Raw genomic sequence first — 23,152 nt, forward strand, 5'->3', positions numbered from 1 at the left:
GAATTCCTAAAAGGATCATAGATAGGGCAGCCACACACTAAGAAGTGGAAAATTGCAAGTTTTCAACTTAAGTTTGATAAAGAAGATGAGGTTATGCAATAATTTTTGTAGCCTGCAAGTAATCCTTCAGATCTGTGCCTGTGGATATATCTGTGAATCCTCCATAGATTCTTCAGATGGGCCATGAATCTTTTAAATTTTATTTCTTAAATTGGAATCTCCCAGGATTTGGAATATTAGGATGGTATATTTTGCTTTAATATAGAGGCAAAAGGGAATCTCCGTGAAGTGAAGCACAGTGAAAGGAATGAATCTGGTGCTGGAGGTGGACCATGAACAATAACGGATGTGAACTGCTGGCTGCATTGGTGGTGTCGGCAGGTGGGAATTGGATTCTGGGATCCTGAGAGCCAGTTTGGTGTAATGGGTAGGAGTGCGGACTTCTAATCTGGTAAACTGGGTTTGATTCTGAACTCCCCACATGCAGCCACCTGGGTGACCTTGAGCTCACCATGGCACTGACAAAGCTGTTGTGACTGAGCATTAATATCAGGGCTCCCTTAGCCTCATCCAACTCACAGGGTGTGGTGGGGAGAGGAAAGGGGAGGCGAATGTAAGCTGCTTTGAGACTCCTTCAGGTAGAGAAAAGCGGCATATAAGAACCAACTCTTCTTCTTCTTCTCCTCCTCCATTGGACAGGTTTTCTAGAAGAAGGCCTAACAGCACATAATGGATTTCACTTATCCAAGTTGGCAAGAACTTGGAGAGATTAACTAGGAGAGCTTTTAAAATGAAGCAATGAGAAGAAGATGTCCAATATAGAGATTCTGCCTAGGCATGCTTCCCCCATTCCAGGCAGGCCAAAACCTGAAATTCCACCTGCTATGTTTCTAGATAACTTGAGGATGATAAAAAGATGGAGCAAGTTACTTGTTTTGATTTTTAAATGGATGAATTTTCAGGATTTTGTGAAGAGTTGAAACCATTAGGTGATCAAGGAATTGTAATAAGGCTTTCTTCTCCAGAAATCATTGAGAAATCACATCACAGTGGTAATTCATGGATGCATGGAGACATTCTGTGTACTTAAGAGTGCATAAAAAGCTGCCACTGGATAATTGAAAGGGGTGGTGGCAGCGTGTAAGAAAAGAACATCCACTTCAAGAAGGACATCCAGTCCCTGCATTGGAAAGATAGTAAGACAGAGATAAAGAAGCAACGATCATGTTGGGAGTGTTGATTGCCTTGTTGATGTGTCTCCTGATGCTTCACTTCCTGAGACAACGCTGGTCACACACGTCCTACCCTCCTGGGCCCCTTCGGCTACCCATCATTGGAACTATTTGGCGAACAGGGGTCAAGGTTCATGAAGATACTGTCATCAGGGTATGTAATTCCATATGATTAATCTATATAGCTAATTAAAGTAAGAACAATTTTAATTGTTTTCTTACTAGATTTTTTGGGTAGATGATTATTTTTGGAAGTCATCTAGGCATATTTTACGTATCAGGTCTGCATCTGTGTGGAGCTATCAGTAAGGAGAGACGCTCTGACCTCTCTTCCCAAGGAGTTGTCTACAAATATTCTCTCTCTCTATGCCTCCTGATAACCACACAAGTGTGCAATTTGAAGGAAGGGCACTTGCAAGGAAGCAAGGTAGCTTGTCTAAGCAACTGCATGGGCACTGAATTATCATCAGTTCCACCTAAGCAAACTGTTTTTTTTATTGGTGGTCTCTGAACAGTCCAAATAATGTGGTGATCAAGGAACCATGTACCTGATGGCAGGAACAAGTTTAGGATGCTTTAGGATGCTTTGGGCTGATGCTTTGGGCTGATCCTGCGTTGAGCAGGGGGTTGGACTAGATGGCCTGTATGGCCCCTTCCAGCTCTATGATTCTATGATTCTAACAGGTTGCCAAAGGAAAGAACGGCTCTTCCAAAGTAGCATAAATTTTAGCACAATGCATCACTACGAACTTTTCAAACCCTGAAGGTGTTGACCTGAAATCCGCTTTGCACTGATTGGCAATAGAAACATGCCTGGAAAAGTGGCAGAATCAGCCACCTCACTAAACCTTTATGGTATTAACCACCTCATCAGTTCCTATCAACGTTGAATGAAATATATAATTTCAGCATTTGAAGGCCCAGGAGCGATCGGCCGCTGAAGCGCCATGCCATGGGGGGGGGAGGGAGACATGCCCAATGGAGCGCCGGCAGCCATGCCCCCTCCCCCCCGTCACTGCCTGGTATTCAGGGCTCCACGGTCTGCTACCGGCCTGTGGGTTTTTCCCCGTGAGGGGGTGGGGAGTCCCTTTCTTTCTTTTCTTGAATGAGTGGGTGGGGAGTTTGAGGATTGGAGACAGCAGAGGAGGGGGGAATAAATCCAAGAGGCAAATCTCTGCTGAATTAGGCCTTCTGGTGTGCCGTCACTTTAAGACAAGCCTTGCATCCAGGAACGAGGAAGTCTTTGCACTGATGCCCTTGCCAGTCAGGGAAGACTGCTTTGCTACAAGGCACAGAGAAGGAAGTTAATTTGCAAAAAGCCGATATCTGCACACTTACTGATGTTGGTTTTTCAAATATTGAGGGTTATATCCACATCTGGATATTGTGGGGGAATTGTAGGGTCACTTCGGATCAATCATGCATGTTGCAGAGGGAAAATTTAAAGTGCCCCAAATCAAAATGAAAATCAAATTCAGTGTAAATGCGAGTAAAAAGCCCCGTGCAAACTACACCCACGTGGGGAAAAGCAGGAATCTGGGAGGAGGGAAATGGACAGAGAAGAGAGTGTCACTTGGCCAGGAGCGGAAAAGGTAAAGAAGAGTGAACTGCACATGTGACAGTGAAACAAACCAGCTGAATTAATTTAATGCTTTATCTTGTCTCTTTCCATGGAAATGGCAGCTGGGCAAACAGTATGGAAGCATTTCTATGCAGTGGCTGGGGCCAATGCCTATCGTTGCACTGTCTGGATATGAAGCAGTGAAAGAAGGCCTGATCAACCATTCAGAAGATTTTGCTGAACGGGTCTCAACTCCTTTCCTGAAAGCTTTAGGACAGGAATCGGGTAAGTCCTTGGGAAGAGTTAAAAAAGCAACAACAACCCAATATTGTTTGAGTGTACCCTGCAGGTACAAGGCACAAGAGAAAGCAAAGGAAGCTCCTGAAGGTTGCAGTTACATTTACATTTCTCTGTCTGGTCAAAACTGGAAATGAAAATTGTTCTGCATTTATTAGCTTAGCTACTTGGCACTGCTCTGAACTGGTTGTTCCTCTGTTCTACTACATAAACTGGACAGTCCACAGAGGAGACCTCTGTATGCAGTAATCTGAAGGGGATCTGAGGGGAACTTGAGAGGAAAGTTTTTCAATTCCTTTGTTGCAGGGACAAAATCTGGGAGGCATTCCGCACGACTTTAATATAGCAGTACTCGTACATTTTGTTTTCACCACTAAAACTACGTTCCGCATGACGTCGTGAGCAATCTGCAACACTCCTGCAACACTAGCGCCAAAATCACTTTGTTGTAGCGATTTCCGGGGAATCGGGAAAAGTGGATTCACCCTAGAAAATCGCTACACTCTTGCCAACAACCTCCAAAAAGACATGTGCATCCTCAATGTAGCGGTTTCAAAAAAGTCCTTCCCCCTGGCTCTCTCCTCTGAACTCCCGGCGAAGCGATCACCATTTTTTTCCCCTCGGAGTGGGGAAAGCAACGAACCAGCGAGGCTTCATTCACCCAGCGAGGATTCTCCAGCTACAGTCCGTCCACAGAAGTGCTTTAAAGCTCCCCTAAGTCCCCAAGCACAACACAGCCCCCTGTTCGCAAGTTCCCTTTAATTTCGCCCCAAAATCGCGCCCGTGTGGGGGGGATTTTTTTCCACTTGGGGGAGCATGTTAATGATGAATCGCCAGCTCACATGCCAGCTAGATGGGTCTCTCCGTTGCAACGAATCAACGCATATTCGTTGCAACGTGTGTTTTTTAAAATAAAAACTGTGCTTATAGGGAAAGGGGCTTTTAGGGAACATGATAACAACCGCCCATTGGCTGTTCCTTTTGATTGACGGCCAGGGGCGGGAAGAAGCACAGAAAAAGATTGCTTCCTTTCTAGTCATTCCTGTGAGTCCGGAAACCTGTGGGGAACGAATGAAATGCTACTGGATTCCACTACAAATGAAGGTATGCGGAACGCCGAGATTCCACTATTTAAAAAGCAATTGGCAACATTGGTCCTTGTGCGGAATGGCCCTGGGTATGTCACAACCTATAACTTTCTTGTTCTACTGGTTGGGCCATGAGAAGGCCTCATTTAGCAGAAAGAGCCCACACACAGAAACAAATTTCTCACCCACAGCAGTACACTTCCTAACATGTACATGGTCTCTGAGTACAGAGCCTGTAACAACCAAGTTGCCAGCTGTGTTTCATTATCACCTCTGCCAAGATCACCTGACCTGGCTAGCCCAGGCAAGCCCAATCAGAAGCGAAGCAGAGTTGGCCGTTGCTGGCATTTGGAATGGTGACCTCCAAGGCATACCAGGGCCATGATACATGGGCTGGCAATGGAAAGCCACCTCTGAAGATCTCTTGCCTGGCTGCCAGACAGTCTAAGGATCTCCTGGCTACATAACACCCTTGCGATATGCAAAACCAGACCTAACAATGCAGTAGCCCAGGCCTAACTACCCTGCCAGGCCATCACAGATTAATTCAAATCCCGCAGGCCCCTAGCTCTTCCGGGAGCTCATTTCACCAGATTGGGAGCAGGGCCGAAAATAGCCCTGGCCCTGGTCAAGGCCAGGCGCATTTCCCGGGGGCCTGGGACCACCAGTAAATTCATACCCGCAGAGCGAAGTGCCTGCTGGGGGCATAAGCAGACAGGCGGTCACACAGATAAGCAGGACCTAGGCCGTGTAAAGACTTTAAAGGTTAAAACCAAAACCTTAAACTTGACCCAAGAGACTGGTAACCTGTGCAGATGGTGGAGCATCAGCTGAGCTATATATGCTCCAATTCTATATTTGCCATCAAATATCTACGGTGCCCTTGCGTGCTCTAAATTAGACAAATGGAGCAGTCCCCACTCCGAAAGGACATAAATCTGACATTAAAAACCACAACGTTCAATAAAAAGTGGGACCACAGGTTGACGCCCACTGATATAGGGAACGGGTACAATTAAATGTTCCAGCCAGATTCAGAAAAAGAAGAGGCACTCGATATCCCATTGCAAATTTATGTGGGTTACTGGAACATATGAACGGATTTCAAGAGAAAATCAGCATGTGTTTCACAGGTTCCTTCTCAGCTTCTGACTTTGTGGATTATGAAAGGCTGTGGCTGGTTTTAAAGGCAAGGCGTGTGCCACAACTTCTGATGTTGATGTACAATCTGTACCTTGGACAAGATGCTGTCATTAAGACAGAATATGGAGAAACAGAATAGTTTCCAATTGCCAAAGGCAATTGTCAGCTAACTGTCATGTCCAACTGCCTCAGAACCCTGACAGAGCTGGCAGGAGGTCTCCCCCTCAAGGAATGCTGCGAAGGAGCCTCTGACAGGCCCTGACGGAGGGGAAGAGACCTTTCCAAGAGCAACACAGGGGAGCCTGAGGGCCTTCCTTTTGAGGAGGGGGACTTTCCCCTTCTGCCAAACAGTTGCCTGACAGGGAGGCCACAGAAAAGCACCTTCTCACTTAAAATACTGCTCTGGCCGGGGGTTAGACACAGCCAAGCCAAGTCTTTTTTCTTTGCAACTCTCTGCAGATTTGAGGTTACTGCATAGCATTATTCTGCAGAAGAAACTGGCTCTTTTGTCTCCTGTTTCATCTGCACAACAACCCTGTGCAGTAGGCCTCAAGTATTTCAATTCAACAACAATCTTTCTGGGAAATGTTTCTTTTCTACCACAACCCTGTCCAAAGTAGCCCTTTCTGCCTGGGGAGCTGATCTTTATACTCTGCAGGTGAGCTGTAATTCCAGGAGCTCTCCAGGCCCCAACTGGAGGTTGGCTACCCCTGGGATGGAAATATTCCTGGAGGTCTGGAGGTGGGACTTCAAAATCATACAATGCCTCAGAGTCCAGCCTTCAAAGGAGCCATTTTTGCCTGCAGTTGGTAGGGAGTGGTGCAGGAGTGTCCCTCCTGGCCTATGGGTTATGGCCAGCCCTTACCAGCAACTGTTTGTATTCTGGGGCGCAGACAGGTATACCAGCATCAGTCCTGTGAGTCCGGAAAGTGCAGAAAGATCTAAATAAATATTTACAGCCTGAAACTGTAAATACAGAACAAGTAAATGTTTGGAGACACATAGTAACTGAAATGACTTATTGGCCTGGCAAATAACCTTGGCCTGGCAAATAAAACAACAGCATAAAAAACCTTACTATCATCAAGACTGCTGTGCACAGAGAGTCTTTCTCTAAGGGTTGCCAGCTTCCCTGGGAGGCTCGCTACCCCACCTCCCTCATGGGGAGTATTCCTACAGGTATGGGGTTTGGCCGCGGGCACAGCTTTGGCGTCCATAGTAGCCAACATGCTCATGTTGTCTTTGGAGGAGACCTTAATACTTAATGAAGAGATGAATCCCTATTTTGCTAATTGTTTATTTTACACCAGATATCTGGATGACATTTTTATTGTTTTTGATCACACAGAACATTTTTGTACATTTTGACCAGTAGCTGAATCACGCCCACCCTACTATTAAATTTACAGCACAATCTCACCCACATCAGTTCCCTTTTTGGATACCCTAGTACATGTTAAGAACAATAAATTGACTGTTTCTTCATATCATAAGGAGACAGACAGAAATACATTATTGCATTTTGACTCACTTCATTTATGGTCATTTTCCCAAGGGACAATTCCTCCACATCAAAAGAAATAATATCACCCTACATATCTCTGAGCAGGCATGCAAAGCTTTACGGATGGATTTGACAAACTGCAGCCTCCCACAATGTTTAATAGATAGAGCAAAAAGGCAGGCAGAGAGTATTGATAGGTCTAGACTTCTACAGTACAAAGAGCACCCCATTCACACTTGATTGACCAGTTCGTTCCAGCTTTGCCCTCCCCCACATGCAACCAGCTGGGTGACCTTGGGCTCGCCACAGCACTGATAAAACTGTTCTGACGGGGAAGTGATATTAGGGCTCTCTCAGCCTCACCCACCCCACAGGGTGTCTGTTGTGGGGAGAGGAAAGGGAAGGCGACTGTAAGCCGCTTTGAGCCTCCTTCGGGTAGGGAAAAGCGGCATATAAGAACCAACTCTTCTTCTTCTTCTTCTTCTTCTTCTTCTTCTTCTTCTTCTTCTTCTTCTTCTTCTTCTTCTTCTTCTTCTTCTTCTTCTTCTTCTTCTACATGGACAGGAGGCCTTGAAATGGGGTTGGGGTGGGGGCTTTTAGGGTTCTTTTGCTTCCCTGATGCACCTCTTATTAGGTCTCAGGCATAGGCTCACAGCAAAGGTGCAAGAGAGCATTAGGATAGCGAAGGGAAGAGGAACAAAAGGAAAAAGGATGTTCAAGTTGAAGGACCTTCAACTCTCTTAGAGGTGACCTTGAGTCTGCTACATTCTCCCATGAGCATAACCAACGGACAGTATTGAAAAAAGGCCAGACTCCCAGAGGCTGTGGGAAGGGCTCCTTTTCTAATGTGTTCCTAGTAGGCAGCAGGTGTATGCACTGATCTTCTTCATGGTCTTCAATGTATTTTTTTGTAGTTTCATTAGCAGGTGCCATTGATCAGCACGACATAAATTGTCTCCACAGGGATGAAATCCCCAGACAACTTTAAGCTCTCCATCTCCAGCTGTGGCTCCCTCTGAGTCAAAAGAAAGTTGCTAACTTACACTCCCCGCTCAAAACATCAGCCAAATTACTGCAAACTATTGGCTACTGCAAAGCTGTGCCCTTCCCACCAGAGGATAAATGAGAGCATGGCTTTGCAGTGAGCTCGTTTGGATGTGCATTTTAATACTATGAATGATTATTGTATTATTTATAGCAGTAATTCCTCATTGATTCTTCATGTCTTTAGGTATTATACTGTCAAATGGCCACATCTGGAAGCAGCAGAGGAAGTTTGGGGTAACCACCATGCGGAAGCTGGGACTGGGGAAGAAAGGCATGGAGCCCCAAATAGAAGAGGAGGCCCATCAGCTGGTTGAGACTTTTGCACGTGAAAAAGGTATGTGATGTCAGGACATTTGGCTGGCCAATAGTTGCAGTAGTCTACCTATGTCACCATGCTAGGGCCATTTCCCCTAAAGTTCCCTTCTGGTATCTGATGTGTCATTGAGCCGCAGATGTGAACACCTAGCATCCCTCTGCCCAAATCAGCTAGCCACATTAGAAAGCCAGTTTAGTGTCGTGATTAAGAGTGGTGGTCACTAATCTGGAGAACCGGGTTGGAATCTCCACTCTTCTACATGCAGTCAAGTGACCTTGGGCCAGTCCCAGTTCTCTCGGAAACCTTTCAGCCCCACCTGCCTCACAAGACATCTGTTGTGGGGAGAGGAAGGGAAAGGTGTTTGTAAGTCCTTGTTTTCTTCATTCAGTAACAAGAATAATAGTTTTAGATGAATTTCCCCATTTGGGGCATTAGAAACACCATCAACTACATTTACATGGCTTCCAGATGAATCTCTCTCTCCTTTCATTGTTATTTCATTGATATCCCCGATCATCTGCAATCAAAAAGACAGATTTCTTACAAAATCTGATTTCGAAGGAAGGCGCTCTGCTTTTGTTTACTTTGCTTCCAGTATCTGGACGCGAAAGTTTCTGCATCTGTTTCTGCAAAGAACTCAAACTGGTCTATGTGTACCTCTCCTTTCCCTTTTATTCCCCAACCCCCCTGATATTTCAGTGACCTTGGGAGACTTTGACTGGCTCATAGGCCCCGTTACTTTGAACTGGAACCCGTTTGCATTCTTCATCAAACATTCTGCCCACCACAAAACACTGTCAACAGGGGAGTGGTTGCACAGAAAGCACTGAAGCCAAAATGATGCCAGAAATTGGAAGAAGAAGAGCTGGTTTTTATACCCCACTTTTTACTCCCCGAAGGAGTTCCAAAGCAGCTTACAAATACCTTTTCCCTTCCTCTCTTTACTCAGACAACCTGTGATAAAGGTGGGACTGAGAAAGCTCTGAGAGAATAGCTCTAAGAGAACTGTGACTAAGCTAAGGTCACCCCGTTGGCTGCACGTGGAGGAGTAGGGAATCAAACTCCATATCAGAGGCTGCTGTCTTTAATTCCTTAATTACCAGCCTTTCTCAACTTTTTTATCATTGAGAAACTCCTGAAACCCAGAAGTGGCCCAATTGTGCAGAATTCTTGCCCCTCTCCAGGCCCCCCATTGCCCATGTTGGGAGGATAACATATCATGTTAACATATAAGGTAAAATCATCCACTAAATATTTTGAAACTGAATATATAGATACAAATAAATTAACAACCACCCATTCAGGAAACCCTTCCAGGGCCATCAAGAAATGCCAGGGCTTCACAAAAAAATGGTTGAGAAAACATACATACACCATGTTCGCTCTTAAGAACTGCTACCTGGGCAATGACATTGGGCTGACAGCTGTACATGTTGCAAGAGGTCACAAGTTATGTGGCCAATTGGTTAATTAGCAGTTATGGCCCTTGTTGTGCACTTGTTATGTCCCTGTCAGGATTGTAGAATCTCTGTCATAAATTAGCCTGAGTTCCTCCATGTCAGTTATATTGCTTGATTGAGCCTGGCGCCTGCTAGCCCCGGCCTTGTAGTTTGTAAGCAATAAAATAGAATAGCGATGTTATGTTAACCTTATCTTGTTATGGGCTCACAGGGTTGTTGTCACCTCTCTCAAGGATGGGAGTTTGGAATCCTGTTGTTGTTTCACATATGTCTTTCCTCACTAACCCCCCCCCTTGGGAACTGTCAAGTTTTGGGCGGGAGAAATGTATTGATAAGCTGAGGCAAATCTGGCTTCGAGTCAGATTTGACTTTCAGTCCAATGCGTATAGTGCTAATCAATAAAACTATTTTCTTTTGAATAAGTTTTGTTGTGAGTTTCCTGTGCGTCTGACATCAAGTCAAATCTCACAACTCCTTTCACCTGCAAAATGCAGGGCGAGGGACATACTTTTTCTGAGCAGGGAGAGGGCCTGGATTGGGACCTCTCCCAGGGCGACGGAGCTGGTGCTGGGCCGCACAGCTCGGGCATGATGCGGGCAATCTCGGGAACAACCCCGGGGCCCGAGGAATTTTTGGAACGACACGTCACCCAGCGCAGGCGATTGTCAAAATACGACCGCCCTACTGGGGATGAACGGTGGCCGGAGCACCTGGGACTGCCTAGCTACGCACTGGAGCCTGTGGGTGAGACACAGGACTTGCAGTACAAGCTGGACAGGGTGACTAACTGGCTGCAGGATCTTTCGGGTCGGCTGGATCCGGAGGAGAAACGCCGAACACAACGCCTGCTGAAGGAAGTGCTCGGTGGTGGTGCGCACGATACCAGTGTGCGAAGAGCGAGCGGTGGGCTTGCGCTGCGGGAACACGGCATGGCGGACACGCAAGCAGCGGCGGATGCTGAGGCGGTGGCCAGGGCCAGGGCGCAGCTAGAGATCGAGGCGGAGGCGGCGGCGCGAGCGAGAGCGCAGAGGGAAAGAGAAGACGAGGACGAGGAGCGAGAGGACGAAGACGGCGCGGGTGGCGATGGAGCCGGAGGGGACGGCGCGGATGGAGGCGAGGGAGCAGCGGCGGCGGCAGCAGCGGCGGCGGCGGACGTGGCGGGAGCCGAGGCGGCGGCAGCAGCAGCGGCGCGCGAAGCAGCGGTGGCGGCCGCGCGGGCAGCAGAGGCGGCGCGGGTAGCGGAACGAGCAAGAGTGGCGGCGGGGAGAGGACGAGGCATCGGCCGTGGCGCAAGACCCCTGGTCCCGGCCCCGGCACCAGCGGATTGGGGCCCAGGGCGCCTACCTGCCCACCTCCGTGGAGTGGAGATGCGGAGCACCTATAAATTCAAGGCTAAGTTTGCTGGGGACCCCTCCGATTTTCCTACGTTTCTGGTGCACCTCCAGGCCTACATGATGGACATGGGGTTCACTTTCCAGGACGACGCCGAGCGGGTGCGTTTCGTGGGTCAAGCCCTAGAAGGCAAAGCTGCCAAATGGTTCGTGGACTTGTACCGCTACCACCCCCAAGCCATCCGTGACTACAACCACTTTATGCGGGCCCTGCGCCAAATGTACGTGGAACCATTTGAACGGGAGACTGCGGAGAAAAAACTCAGGGCTCACCGGCAAGGGAAGTTGTCAGTTGTCGAGTACGCTAGGGAATTTAAAGAGCTGGCTTCCTCTGTACCGGACTGGACAGAGCCCCAACGCGTGCTGGCGTTTGTGGGGGGCCTCAATCCTACTCTGGCAGACAAATGCCTCCTCCTGGAAGACCCGCTTACAGTCGAAGGGTGGGTCCAATTGGCTGGAGAGATGGAAAATCGATTGGAGCGAGCCTCAATGGTTCAGGTCCTGGCAGGCAAAACCGTGGCGAAAACTTCCACCCCGGCGAAAGCCAAGCCCCGAGCCAGATTGGAGCCGGCTGAGCGCACCCGGCGCATGGAAAAGGGGCTGTGCTTGGGCTGCGGCCGAGCGGGGCACTTTCTCGCACACTGCCCGACGAAAGCAGCATCGACCCCGAGGGCCGTGAGCAGCCCCCCGCCGAAAGCCCAGCCTGCTAAGAAAACCACTCCGAAGAAAAGTGCCAAGTCTCTTCTGGTGCCAGTGGCTGCCGTGCCGGCAGTGGACGACTCGGCGGAGGGAAGCGGGCTGGAGGACGAGGATCAAGCTGAGGAGCAGTCGGGAAACAAGGACGGTCTGCTGTAAAGGCGCCCCGCCAGCAGGCCGCCAACAGGGGCAAACGCGTGGTGAGTGATTCCCCCTTGCTACTCCTACCGGCCAATCTCTCCAACCCCAAGTCGGGGAAAACAGTGGGAGTCCGGTGCATCGTGGACTCGGGGTGCACCCAATCCCTAGTGAGCCCGGCACTGGCCGAGACTTTGGGGGTGGGAAAGGTGCCACTGAGGGAACCCTTGCCAATCACCCAATTAGATGGGAAATGTGCTCCCGGAGGGGAAGCCACGGCGAAAACGCGCCCAATGGACTTGGACATAAAAAAACATTGGGAGCAAATCCAGCCTTTGGTAGCCCCTCACTCTGCTTTCCCTTGCGTGTTGGGGTTGGATTGGCTGAAGGAACATGACCCCCTAGTGAAATGGAAAGAAGGGACTGTGGAATTTACCTCTCCCGCCTGCGAGCAGCACGCTCGACCGCAGGGTCCTCCAAGTTCGGGGGTTGTGGCCGCTTTGGGATCAGGGGGGGCAGCGCTCCCTCCCGAGTATCGGGACTTTGGTGATGTGTTCGCGGAGGTGGAGTGCAACCAACTTCCCCCCCACCGTAAAACTGACTGTGCCATCGAATTGAAGAAAGGGGAGCCGCTCCCCAAAGCCAAACTTTATTCCATGAGCCCTCGTGAGATGGCGGAGCTTAGGGAATTTTTGGACAAAAACCTGGCGAGGGGTTTTATTAGACCGGCCACATCTTCCCTGGCAGCCCCGGTCCTTTTTGTAAAAAAGAAGGATGGTTCGCTGCGTTTGTGTACTGACTACCGTGGGTTGAACGCGGTTTCCACCTGCAACGCCTACCCGCTCCCCCTGATAAAAGACTTATTGGGCCACTTGGGGAAGGCACGAATTTTCACGAAACTGGATTTGAGGGAAGCCTATTACCGAGTGCGGATCAAGAAGGGGCACGAATATTTAACGGCTTTTAACACTCCCCTGGGGCAGTTTGAGTACACCGTAATGCCGTTCGGCCTCGCCGGCGCTCCGGGCGTGTTCATGAATATGATAAATGAAATTATGCATGATTTATTGTACCAGGGGGTGTTGGTTTACATTGATGATATTCTTGTGTACTCAGAGAATGTTGAGAGTCACGCTGATCTGGTCCGCGAAGTGCTCAGCCGCTTGCGGAAGCACCAATTGTTTGCTAAACTGTCTAAATGTGAGTTCCACCGCGATGCGGTGGAGTTTTTGGGTTTCCGAGTCTCCCAGGCTGGGATTGAGATGGACCCTGGCAAGGTGCGCGACTTGCTGGCTTGGGAACCTCCCCGCACCAGGAGGCAACTGCAAAGCTTCCTGGGATTCACTAATTTTTACAGGACTTTTATCCCCAATTTTGCCAAAGTGGCGTTGCCCCTCACTGACTTGTTGAAAACCAAACAAGGGGGAAAACCAGCGAGCCGCCCGGGGGCGCCCCTTCTTTGGACTCCACCCTGTCAAGACGCATTTGACAAACTAAAGTTGTTGTTTACGTCCGAACCAGTACTGGCCCATGCTAACCCTTCCAAGCAATTTACTGTACAAGTAGACTCCTCGGACGTAGCAATGGGGGCCGTGATCCTCCAAGAGGGGGAGGACGGGAAATTACACCCGCTGGCCTATCTTTCAAAAAAGTTTTCGGGGGCGGAATGCAACTGGGCAATTTGGGAAAAAGAGGCGGCTGCAGTAAAATTGGCCCTTTCCACCTGGAGGCATTGGCTGGAGGGGTCCGCGGTCCCATTTGTAGTCTGGACGGATCATAAAAACCTTCAGGCACTCAAGCAGCCCCGCTCGCTTTCGGCCAAGCAGATGAGATGGGCGGAGTTTTTTGCCCGTTTCAACTTCTCTCTAAAGCATCTGCCGGGCAAAATGAACTTTTTGGCAGACGCATTGTCACGCCTGCCCCAGTACAACAGCAAACGAGACCCATTGGTAGATACCGTTTTCACCCCCGCCCAACTAGGGATGGCTGCCGTGACGCGTAGCCACACAAAGACTGATACGCCCATCCCAGGGGGCTGGGTCCAGAAGGAGATGTCACAAGATCCGGAGTTTTGCTCCCTCCGCCCTGATCTGACTGAGAAGGGGGGGCTCTTTTTTAAGGGCGAGAGACTCTTTGTTCCTGCTGCGGCCAGGGGAAAGGTTTTGAAACTTTGCCACGATGCAAAAACTGCTGGACATTTTGGTTTCGTAAAAACTCTGCACCTGGTCAGGAGACAGTATTGGTGGCCGTCCCTGCGCAAAGATGTGGAGAAATATGTACAGGGATGCCCCATTTGTATTGCCTCAAAACCGGTTGGGGGCAAGAAAAAGGGGCTATTACAACCACAGCCCACCCCCTCTCGTCCATGGACAGATGTTACTATGGACTTTATCACGGACCTCCCTCCCAGCCACGGGAACACCGTTATATGGGTGGTAGTGGATGCTTTTTCTAAACAGGCTCACTTCATTCCCTGCACGGGGGTGCCTGCAGCACCTAAATTGGCTTCTCTTTTCATTAAACACGTGGTACGTCTGCACGGGATCCCGACACGTGTTCTGACGGATCGGGGCCCCCAGTTCGTTTCCAAGTTTTGGAGGGAACTCTTAAGACTATTAGGTGTGGAGCAAGCACTCACTTCGGGCTATCACCCTGAATCAAATGGCCAGACCGAAAGGGTAAACCAAATCCTGGAACAATATTTGCGTTGTTTTATTAATCACCAGCAGGATAATTGGGTCTCCTTATTGCCACTTGCCGAATTTGCCTACAACAATGGGGTTCACGCCTCAACAGGGGTATCACCCTTCAAGGTGGTGTATGGAACTGATTTGGTGGCAGCCCCCACCTGGGAACTCAGCTCCACTGAGGCTCCTGACATAAATAAATGGGCAGCAACTATTAGTACAGGCTGGCCAGAAATTGTTGCTAGCCTCAAGGAGGCAAAACAAGCCTATAAAGCTCAAGCAGATAAGAAAAGAGTACCAGCACCTGAATGGAAAGTGGGGGACCTGGCCTACTTGTCTACTAAGAACCTGAGGTGCCAGCAGAAATCCAAGAAACTTGGCCCAAAATACGTGGGACCATTTAAAGTGGTAAAACTGATTAATAATGTGACTGTTGAGCTAGCTTTACCAAAAACTTATAGGAATGTGCATCCGGTTTTTCATTCCAGCCTGCTGCGAAGAGCTCCAGTCCCGGACGAGTGGCACCCTCCTCCAGCCACGCCTGTGCCAATTTACATCGACAAAGACACCCACTATGAAGTCAACCAAATTTTAGACTCTCGTTTGCATAAGGGTCGCCTTCAATATCTGGTCGATTGGAAAGATTTCCCCTCTGGGGACAAAGAGTGGGTTGAGGCTGGGAATGTGAAAGCACCCCGCCTTCTCCGGGCTTTCCACCGAGCATTCCCTGATTGTCCTCGCCCGGTAGATGCCGGCTAGGTGGGGGGGTGAAGTTAGTTTTAATGCAGAGGGATGTCAGGATTGTAGAATCTCTGTCATAAATTAGCCTGAGTTCCTCCATGTCAGTTATATTGCTTGATTGAGCCTGGCGCCTGCTAGCCCCGGCCTTGTAGTTTGTAAGCAATAAAATAGAATAGCGATGTTATGTTAACCTTATCTTGTTATGGGCTCACAGGGTTGTTGTCACCTCTCTCAAGGATGGGAGTTTGGAATCCTGTTGTTGTTTCACATATGTCTTTCCTCACTAACCCCCCCCCTTGGGAACTGTCAAGTTTTGGGCGGGAGAAATGTATTGATAAGCTGAGGCAAATCTGGCTTCGAGTCAGATTTGACTTTCAGTCCAATGCGTATAGTGCTAATCAATAAAACTATTTTCTTTTGAATAAGTTTTGTTGTGAGTTTCCTGTGCGTCTGACAGTCCCTCTCTGATGTCTTTTCCCCCAAAATATTGACTTTGAGTGATTCATCTACACTGGCATAATGTTACTTTAATGCTTGTTTCTGTATTTTGAGCTGTCTTTGCACAGAAACTGTGGTCTTACTGGCTTTGCCATTTTAGTACTTCTCGGAAACACCATACATGACCTACAAACACTACTGAAATTTCAGACATATGAATAAAGGTTGGGGGAGCTTGGTCTGTTTAGCCTAGTGAGGAGACGACTGAGAGGGGATCTGATAACCATCTTCAAGCATTTAAAAGGCCACGATATAGAGGATGGAGCAGGATTGTTCTCTCTTGCCCCAGAGGGACAGACCAGAATGATTGGGATGAAATGAATTCAAAAGAAATTCCATCTAAACATCCGGAAGAAGTTTCTGATAGTTATAGCAGTTTCTCAGTGTAACAGGCTTCCTCGGGAGCTGGTGGGTTCTCTATCTTTAGAAATTTTTAAACAGAGGCTAGACAGCCATCTGACGGAGAGGCTAATTCTGTGAAGCCAAAGGGGTGGCAGGTTACAGTAGATGAGCAATTGGGATGCGAGTGTCCTGTACAGTGCAGGTGGTTGGACTAGATGACCCATGAGGTCCCTTCCAACTCTATTATTCTATGACTAGGGGCAAAGCCCATTGTATCCAAGAATACAATGGGCGCTAGAGCTTGGCAGTGGGAAGAGGAAGGGTTGTCCAGTTTGTAAGGGCATGGGGTTGAATGTGTGAGTTGTGTGGGTGGTTGTGGTGGCATGGTGGCAAATGAGGGCATGGGTGTGGAGAGATGGGTGTCAAGAACCTGTGGTGTGGAATGTTCGTTGAGTGTGGGAGAGGACTGACCTTTGGGAATTGTGGCATAGTGGTTACAGATGAGCTCTCCAGAGCCATGTCCTCAGATATGTGAAGGGAAAATCAGACTGGAGAATCTACTTAGGGGAAGATTACATGGCAACCAATTCCTATCAGTTCTGCATCATTTCCCTTCTTGTGTGAATTAGGCCACATTCACCGAAATGCCCCTCTGCCCTAATACACATGGGGTAGTCACAGTACACAGGTGTCCACCCTGTTCCTTCTGTCTCCCATGTTTTCACTGTTGGTAAAATGTTATGTGACCACATGCTTCTTTCATGGTTGCTCCTTAGAAGAACGGATTTTTGTACCCTATTGCTTACTATCCAAAGGAGTCTCAAAGCGGTTTACAAACATATTTTCCATTTATCTCTCCACAATAGTCAACCTGTGAGGTATGTGGGGTTGTGAGAGATCTGACAGAACTGGGAATCGGCCGCAATGACCCAGCAGGCCTCAGGTGTCTCCAAGCATTTTCAATCGCCTTCCCTTTTTCTCCCCATAGCAAACTCCACATGAGGGAGGTGGGGTAGCGAGCCTCACAGGGAAGCTGGCAACCCTAAGAGGAAGACTCTCTGTGCACAGCAGTCTTGACCTTAGTAAGGTTTTTTATACAGTTTTTTAATTTTATTTGCCAGGCCAAGGTTATTTGCCAGGCCAATAAGTCATTTCAGTTACTATGTGTCTCCAGACATTTACTTGTTCTGTGTTTACAGTTTCAGGCTGTAAATATTTATTTAGGTCTTCCTGCACTTTCCAGACTCACAGGACTGATGCTGGTCTGCCTGTCTGCGCCCCAGAATACAAACAGTTGCTGATAAGGGCTGGCCATAACCCATAGGCCTCAAATCTGCAGAGAGTTGCAAAGAATAAAGACAAATGGCTTGGCTGTGTCTAACCTCTGGGCAGAGCAGTGAAAGGGGGGTTTTCTGTGGCCTCCCTGCCAGGCAACTGTTTGGCAGGAGGGGAAAGTCCCCCCCCCCTCAAAAGGAAGGCCCTGAGGCTCCCCTGCGTTGCTCTTGGAAAGGCCTCCTTCCCTCAAGTCAGGGCCTGTCAGCGGTTCCTTCGCAGCAGGCCTGAAAGGGGGGGGGGGGCTCCTGCCAGCTCCGTCAGGGTTCTGAGGCAATTTACAGTTGGACATGACAGTTGGGACAGCCTTGGGGTGAAAAGAGCTGGCGCAGCCTGTCCAAGCCTCTGTTCTCATCCCCCTTGGCAGCCCTACTGACCTCCTCTCCCTGCAGTGGTGCGGAGCAGACTGGCAGCCAAACTGGGCTGTGTGAATGGAATTTTGGTCTGTCCTGGTGAGGGGCCAATACGAAGGCGCTTTGTGTGCCTCCCCATTGGCTGCTTTCCCTGGATGGACACTTGGAGGGCCCAATTGGGCCCTCTGAGTTTTTATCCTGGACAGGGCCCGCCCTAACTCCTCCCCAGGTGGCTTAACTCTTTTATTTAATACCGCAGGAGCGGTTAAAGATTCTATGATTCTATGATTCAGGGTTACTAAAAAAAATGGCATCCTAAATGTTGGCGGCATTTTGCCCTTGAGGAGCTTACAGGTGGGGAAGTGAGGATAATTAATGAAGCCCTGTATGAGCAGCCAACCAAGTTGCAGGCTCCTGCTGTCCCTTGAAGAAAACATAGGTAGCAGAAGCAGCGAGTGAGGAGGCAATGAGAGTGAGAGCATGCCTGATCTGGGGTGTTGTTGTTAGGTGCAAAGTCGTGTCCGACCCATCGTGACCCCATGGACAATGATCCTCCAGGCCTTCCTGTCCTCTACCATTCCCTGGAGTCAAATGAGGGCCAATTAGTTCAAATTGTAGTCTACCAATGAGAGTCAAATTGTACTCTGAAAATGAGAGCCATTCCGTTCAAATTCTACTTTGTCAATGAGGGCCAATCAGTTCAAATTGCAATCTGCCAATGAGGATCAATCAGCTCAAATTGCATTCAGACAACTGACTCCCTACCTGATTGTCTCTCCCTGTGTATGTGCCACCAATAGGGATAGAGCACTTTCCAATAAGGGCCAATTGTAGTCTATATCTGTCCTCTTCTTCCTCTTCCTGCTATTTGCTGGGTTGAATAGGTGCTGGTCTCTCTGAAAGGCCTTGCTGCTGGTAAATTGATCTATCCTCAGCTTCTTCCCGCCTTCTATCTTCACAAGGCAAGGGAGGGAAGCCAGCTGCCTCCTGCCTTGCGCTTAGCTGTCTTCTGGAAAGAAACCCAGAAGAGCTGCCAGGAAGACAGAGAGAATCTATATTTTAAAAACAGAATGCCAAAAATAAGAAAGAATGGAATGAATATCTTAACTCAGAACAGTGTGTCAAGGGTATCTGCAAAAGGAGCAGATCACAGGATGTGTCCACAACCTAGGCCTCCCAGCTTCAAGTTAATACAGGCTGTCAGTAGCCTCTCAGTCCTCACTCTGTGATAACTCACCATCTTTTGTAGTCAACAGTTGTGTTGACGTGGTATGTTTCCTTTTATACTGGAGCTCTCTTCCAGTACATAAGTGGCATTGTTTAATGGGTGCAGGTGAATCAGGTGTGTTGACAAAGCAGGGAGCTGCAGCTGGAGGCTGGGCAGAGAATAAGGAGCTCCTGCAACAACTTTGAAATCTAAGCTCTGCAGCTCAATTCCCTCCTGCTGGTCAGAACTCTTTGCCTGTTTAACATTTGGCTGGACTAAGCTCTCATCCAGCTCAGCCTCCAGTGAAGTTGGGGGCTTTGAGAAGGCTTTTCCCCTGAGGAGTCCTCCCTAACAGGACCTGGAATTTGGCAACCCAGCTGGCTGCATATGAAGGAGGAATCAACTCTTGAGATTACAGTGTGCTACTCTTTAATGACTTTCCCACATTGGATCTCAGGATCCAGTGTGGAACTGGGGTGAGGAGGACCAGAACCCAGTAAGGTAACAGTACAGGTATATGTGCTAGCGCTCATTGTATTCCTGGGTGCAAAAGGCTTTGCCTCTAGTCTATTCATATTGTGGATCTCATGATTTCTGGAGATCTTAAGGAAGAAGTTGTATCCTAAAAGACATCTCAGAACAGTCTTTATTAAAACCTGCTGTGGTTGGGTGTGAGGGTATATTTGTCTAAGGTATATGTTTTAGGAAATACCTTGATACATTTTAAAGTGTTTTTAAAAGGATAAATCACTCTTTGTCAACAGCTCAGTTTTGTTTCTCTTATTTCACTATAACATCCACTCTGAGGCTGATTCTGCACAGGTAGAAACGTCTGGGAGGGTGGTCACATGGCAGCAGGGCTAATCCCCATTTCCACATGATGTCACCACCGGGGTGGGCCTCTCACGGGCCCAAAGTGCATTAGGCTCCTGTTGCCCCACTTTAAGGGAACGTGGATGTTTTCTGTGTTCCTTTAGGTGCTCCGGCAACCAATGGGACCTAGCCTGGCAGAGGCCCATAGGCAACAGAAAATACCCACTCAGCTCTGCAGCACTTTGTGCCACTATGGGGCAAAGGGGGGCAATTTTTGCAGGTAAATGGGATTGTGTTCTGACACAATTCAACCTTCCTGTAAAAAAATTGTGCCTCCCCACACAGCAGAACTATTCCACCACGGCTATGTCCTTCAGGATGCACAAATTCAGAGTGTACCAGGTTTGCTGCCACAATGGGGACACAGAAAGTGGCGGGGTTTGCAGCTCTACCAGAATGCACCAGCACACCATTGGTGCAGAATCACCCTCAGTGTTCACCAAAGAGGGAAAAAATTTTGTAACCAATTTTATTTTCAGGACAGCCATTTGACCCTGCAATGCCCATCACTAACTCCATCTCCAATGTGATCTGTGCTATGGCATTTGGACACGGGTTTCCTGTTGAAGATAAAGAATTCATCAAGTTGATGGAAATCGTTGAATATGTGTCTAAATTTATAAATAGCTCCAGTCATATTGTAAGTCATTTTCTTTTGTTTTTCTGTTAGGTCAGGCAGCCCTAGATATCCTTTCCTGACATGAACCCTTTAAGATGAACCCTTTAAGACAGAGGTTCTCAACATGGGGGTTGTGAGTGACCACTTGAGGGGTTGTTCAGCCCTTTCCCAAGGGTCGCTAGGGGCGGCAGTGGCTGCATGGCGTTGGCCTCCTGTCAGGAACCAAGCCGTTGAACCTCCAGCAAACTCACTCCAAAGATATCACTCTCGGGCTCCAGTAGGAAGCTTTAAATCCTTATTGGGTAGAGGTCAGCAAGGAAAGGTCCATATGTTGCATATGCTCACAGACAGCGAATTTTGACAGGCACCATGTTAGGGAATGGCAGGGCCAATATACTTGGGCTGTGGGAAAATGGGGCAAGGCAAGACACCAGCCTGGGTGGGAAAGCAGGATCACAGCACCCTTTGATATGGAGCTCTGTTAAAGCAATTGCCCCCATCTGTTGTTATGGGCTCTGGGGAGACAACCTTGAAGATGAGAGGCAGTGAGATGTCCGGGAAGCAAGGAGAAGCCTTTGAAATGCAAGCTGAGCATAGGGGTGGGGCGGTGCTCTCCCATCTCACTGGGATGCCAGAATTCTGGCAGGAGACTTGGGACATTGCGAACAGAGTCTAAAAATCAGGGCAGGAACCAGGGGTTCATGACACCTCCTCCGTGCCACCTTGGAGCTCATGGAAGCCGTGGAGGAGGTCAGCACCTTGGCAAGTGCCGTGGCAAGCAGGAGCGTTGGTGGCACGTGTGCACGCGCCACCCCTGCCCCTGTTGTAGGGGTCGTGGCATTAGGGCGGTTGAGAACCACTGCTTGAAGATGACTGCTTGGTCAAAAGAATTTGGTTGACTCAAAGGCTGAGGGACATCGGAATGTTCACCCTGGAGAAGAGGTTGAGAAGGGAAGTGATTGCTCTCTAAGTATCTTGACGGTTGTCACTTGGAGAATAGCTAGGACTGGTTCCTGTTGACAGCAAAAGATCAGACCCACAGTAATTCCAAAATCACATGATCACTACTACCAAGTGTGCTCACTACTTGCACTTCATCCACCAGTTCTTCCCAATTAATGAGTATCAGGTCTAAAATAGCAGAGTTTGTATTTTTACCAGAGTTGGTCTTCCAACATGTATCTGGATAATTGAAGTCACCCATGACCACTGTTCCCCCCCCCCCTTTGAGAACCGTGTAATTTGGTCTAGGAGTATCTCTGTCCCTTTTGAATAGATTTAACCCCTCAATTCTAGTTGTCCAATTATGAGTATTATCCCACCAAGTTTCTGTGATTCCTCTTAGGTCATAGTCCCCTTCTTCTATTAGGACTATTAGTTCCTCCTGCTTGTTTCCCATACTCTATGCATTAGTGTAGAGACATCACAATCCATCCTTTGTGCCCCCCATGGTTTTGGCTTTTGAACTTCCTTGGAAGTTAGTAGTTCCCTGCTTATGTGCTGTTCCCTGTAGCTTTGCAATCTTCCCATCGCCAGTTCTTGCCCTCAACCCAGGTTCTGAATTTATATATCGCTCCCCCTTTGGATTTAGTTTAAAGACCTCTTCACCAGGTGTGCAAGGGTTCTCCCCAAAATAGTTTTTCCATCCCTTGTGAGGTGCACTCCATCTCCAGATAGGAGCTCCTCATATTGACATCGTAGACCAGGATCCAGAAATCCAAACCTTTCCCGATGACACCAGTGACGTAGCCAATCATTTACTTGCATGGTTTTTCTCTCCCTTCCTAAGCCAGGGCCACTTACAGGAAGGACTGATGAAAACACAACCTGAGCTCCCAGTTCCTTTAGCTTTCCCCCCAGATCCACAAAGTCTGTCTTAATACGTTCCATGCTGTGCTGGGCAGTATTATTTGTTCATACATGGATGAGAAGGAAGGGGTAATAATCTGTGGTGAGCCTGTCCAGCCGTTCTGTGACAACCTTGATGCGTGCACCAGGTAGGGAGCAGACCTCTCAAGACAACAAGGCTGGTCTACACTCTTCAGCCTCTATGCCTCTCAGCAGGGATGTTGATTTGAGAACCTCACCAATTATTTTGCAGACTGAGCCAGCTGACCGTACTGATAGGATTTTGCTTTCATCTTCCTTCTAGCTCTATGAACTTTACCCATGGATCATGAAACACCTTCCGGGGCCTCACAAGAAGGCCTTAGCAGATGCAGAGATTGTGCTTTCATTTGCAAGGAAGGAGATAGAAAAACATAAGAAGTATCATGCTGTCCATGAGCCACAAGATTTCATTGATTTCTATCTACTTCAGATGAAAAAAGTAAGTAGTCACCTTCTACATGAAATCAGATACATTCAAGAAGAAGGAAAAAGTTGATAGTACATGCAAGCTGCATTATCTGCATTATTTGAAACCCAGGCACTGGCAAGTCAAATATACAGTGACTGTTGTAATTCTGTAAATATGACATTTTCTTAAAGGGAATACTGAGAAAGACACGTTGGTCTTGCATGGTCAGTAAACGGAATGTTCCCTAGGCTTTGAATATTTTGTTCATCGATGAACTGATATTTAATTTTGTCAGATTCTATTTCTTTTCGGGAATATATTTGATTTC

At 48.2% G+C, this 23,152-nt stretch overlaps 1 protein-coding gene across 1 annotated transcript in view; it reads left to right on the top strand.

Annotated features, from left to right (window-relative positions):
* LOC143842873 (cytochrome P450 2J2-like) overlaps nucleotides 1–23,152 on the top strand; it is a 35,559-nt gene that overhangs the window by 3,688 nt on the left and 8,719 nt on the right. The window contains exons 2-6 of the mRNA XM_077348162.1: nucleotides 1,026–1,386; nucleotides 2,916–3,078; nucleotides 8,057–8,206; nucleotides 20,386–20,546; nucleotides 22,678–22,854. Coding sequence (XP_077204277.1) covers nucleotides 1,225–1,386; nucleotides 2,916–3,078; nucleotides 8,057–8,206; nucleotides 20,386–20,546; nucleotides 22,678–22,854 — 813 coding nt within the window. The 5' untranslated portion in view covers nucleotides 1,026–1,224. The remainder of the gene's footprint in view (nucleotides 1–1,025; nucleotides 1,387–2,915; nucleotides 3,079–8,056; nucleotides 8,207–20,385; nucleotides 20,547–22,677; nucleotides 22,855–23,152) is intronic.

This window comes from Paroedura picta, chromosome 8 (assembly GCF_049243985.1).
Source record: "Paroedura picta isolate Pp20150507F chromosome 8, Ppicta_v3.0, whole genome shotgun sequence".
Taxonomy (NCBI): Eukaryota; Metazoa; Chordata; class Lepidosauria; order Squamata; family Gekkonidae; genus Paroedura; species Paroedura picta.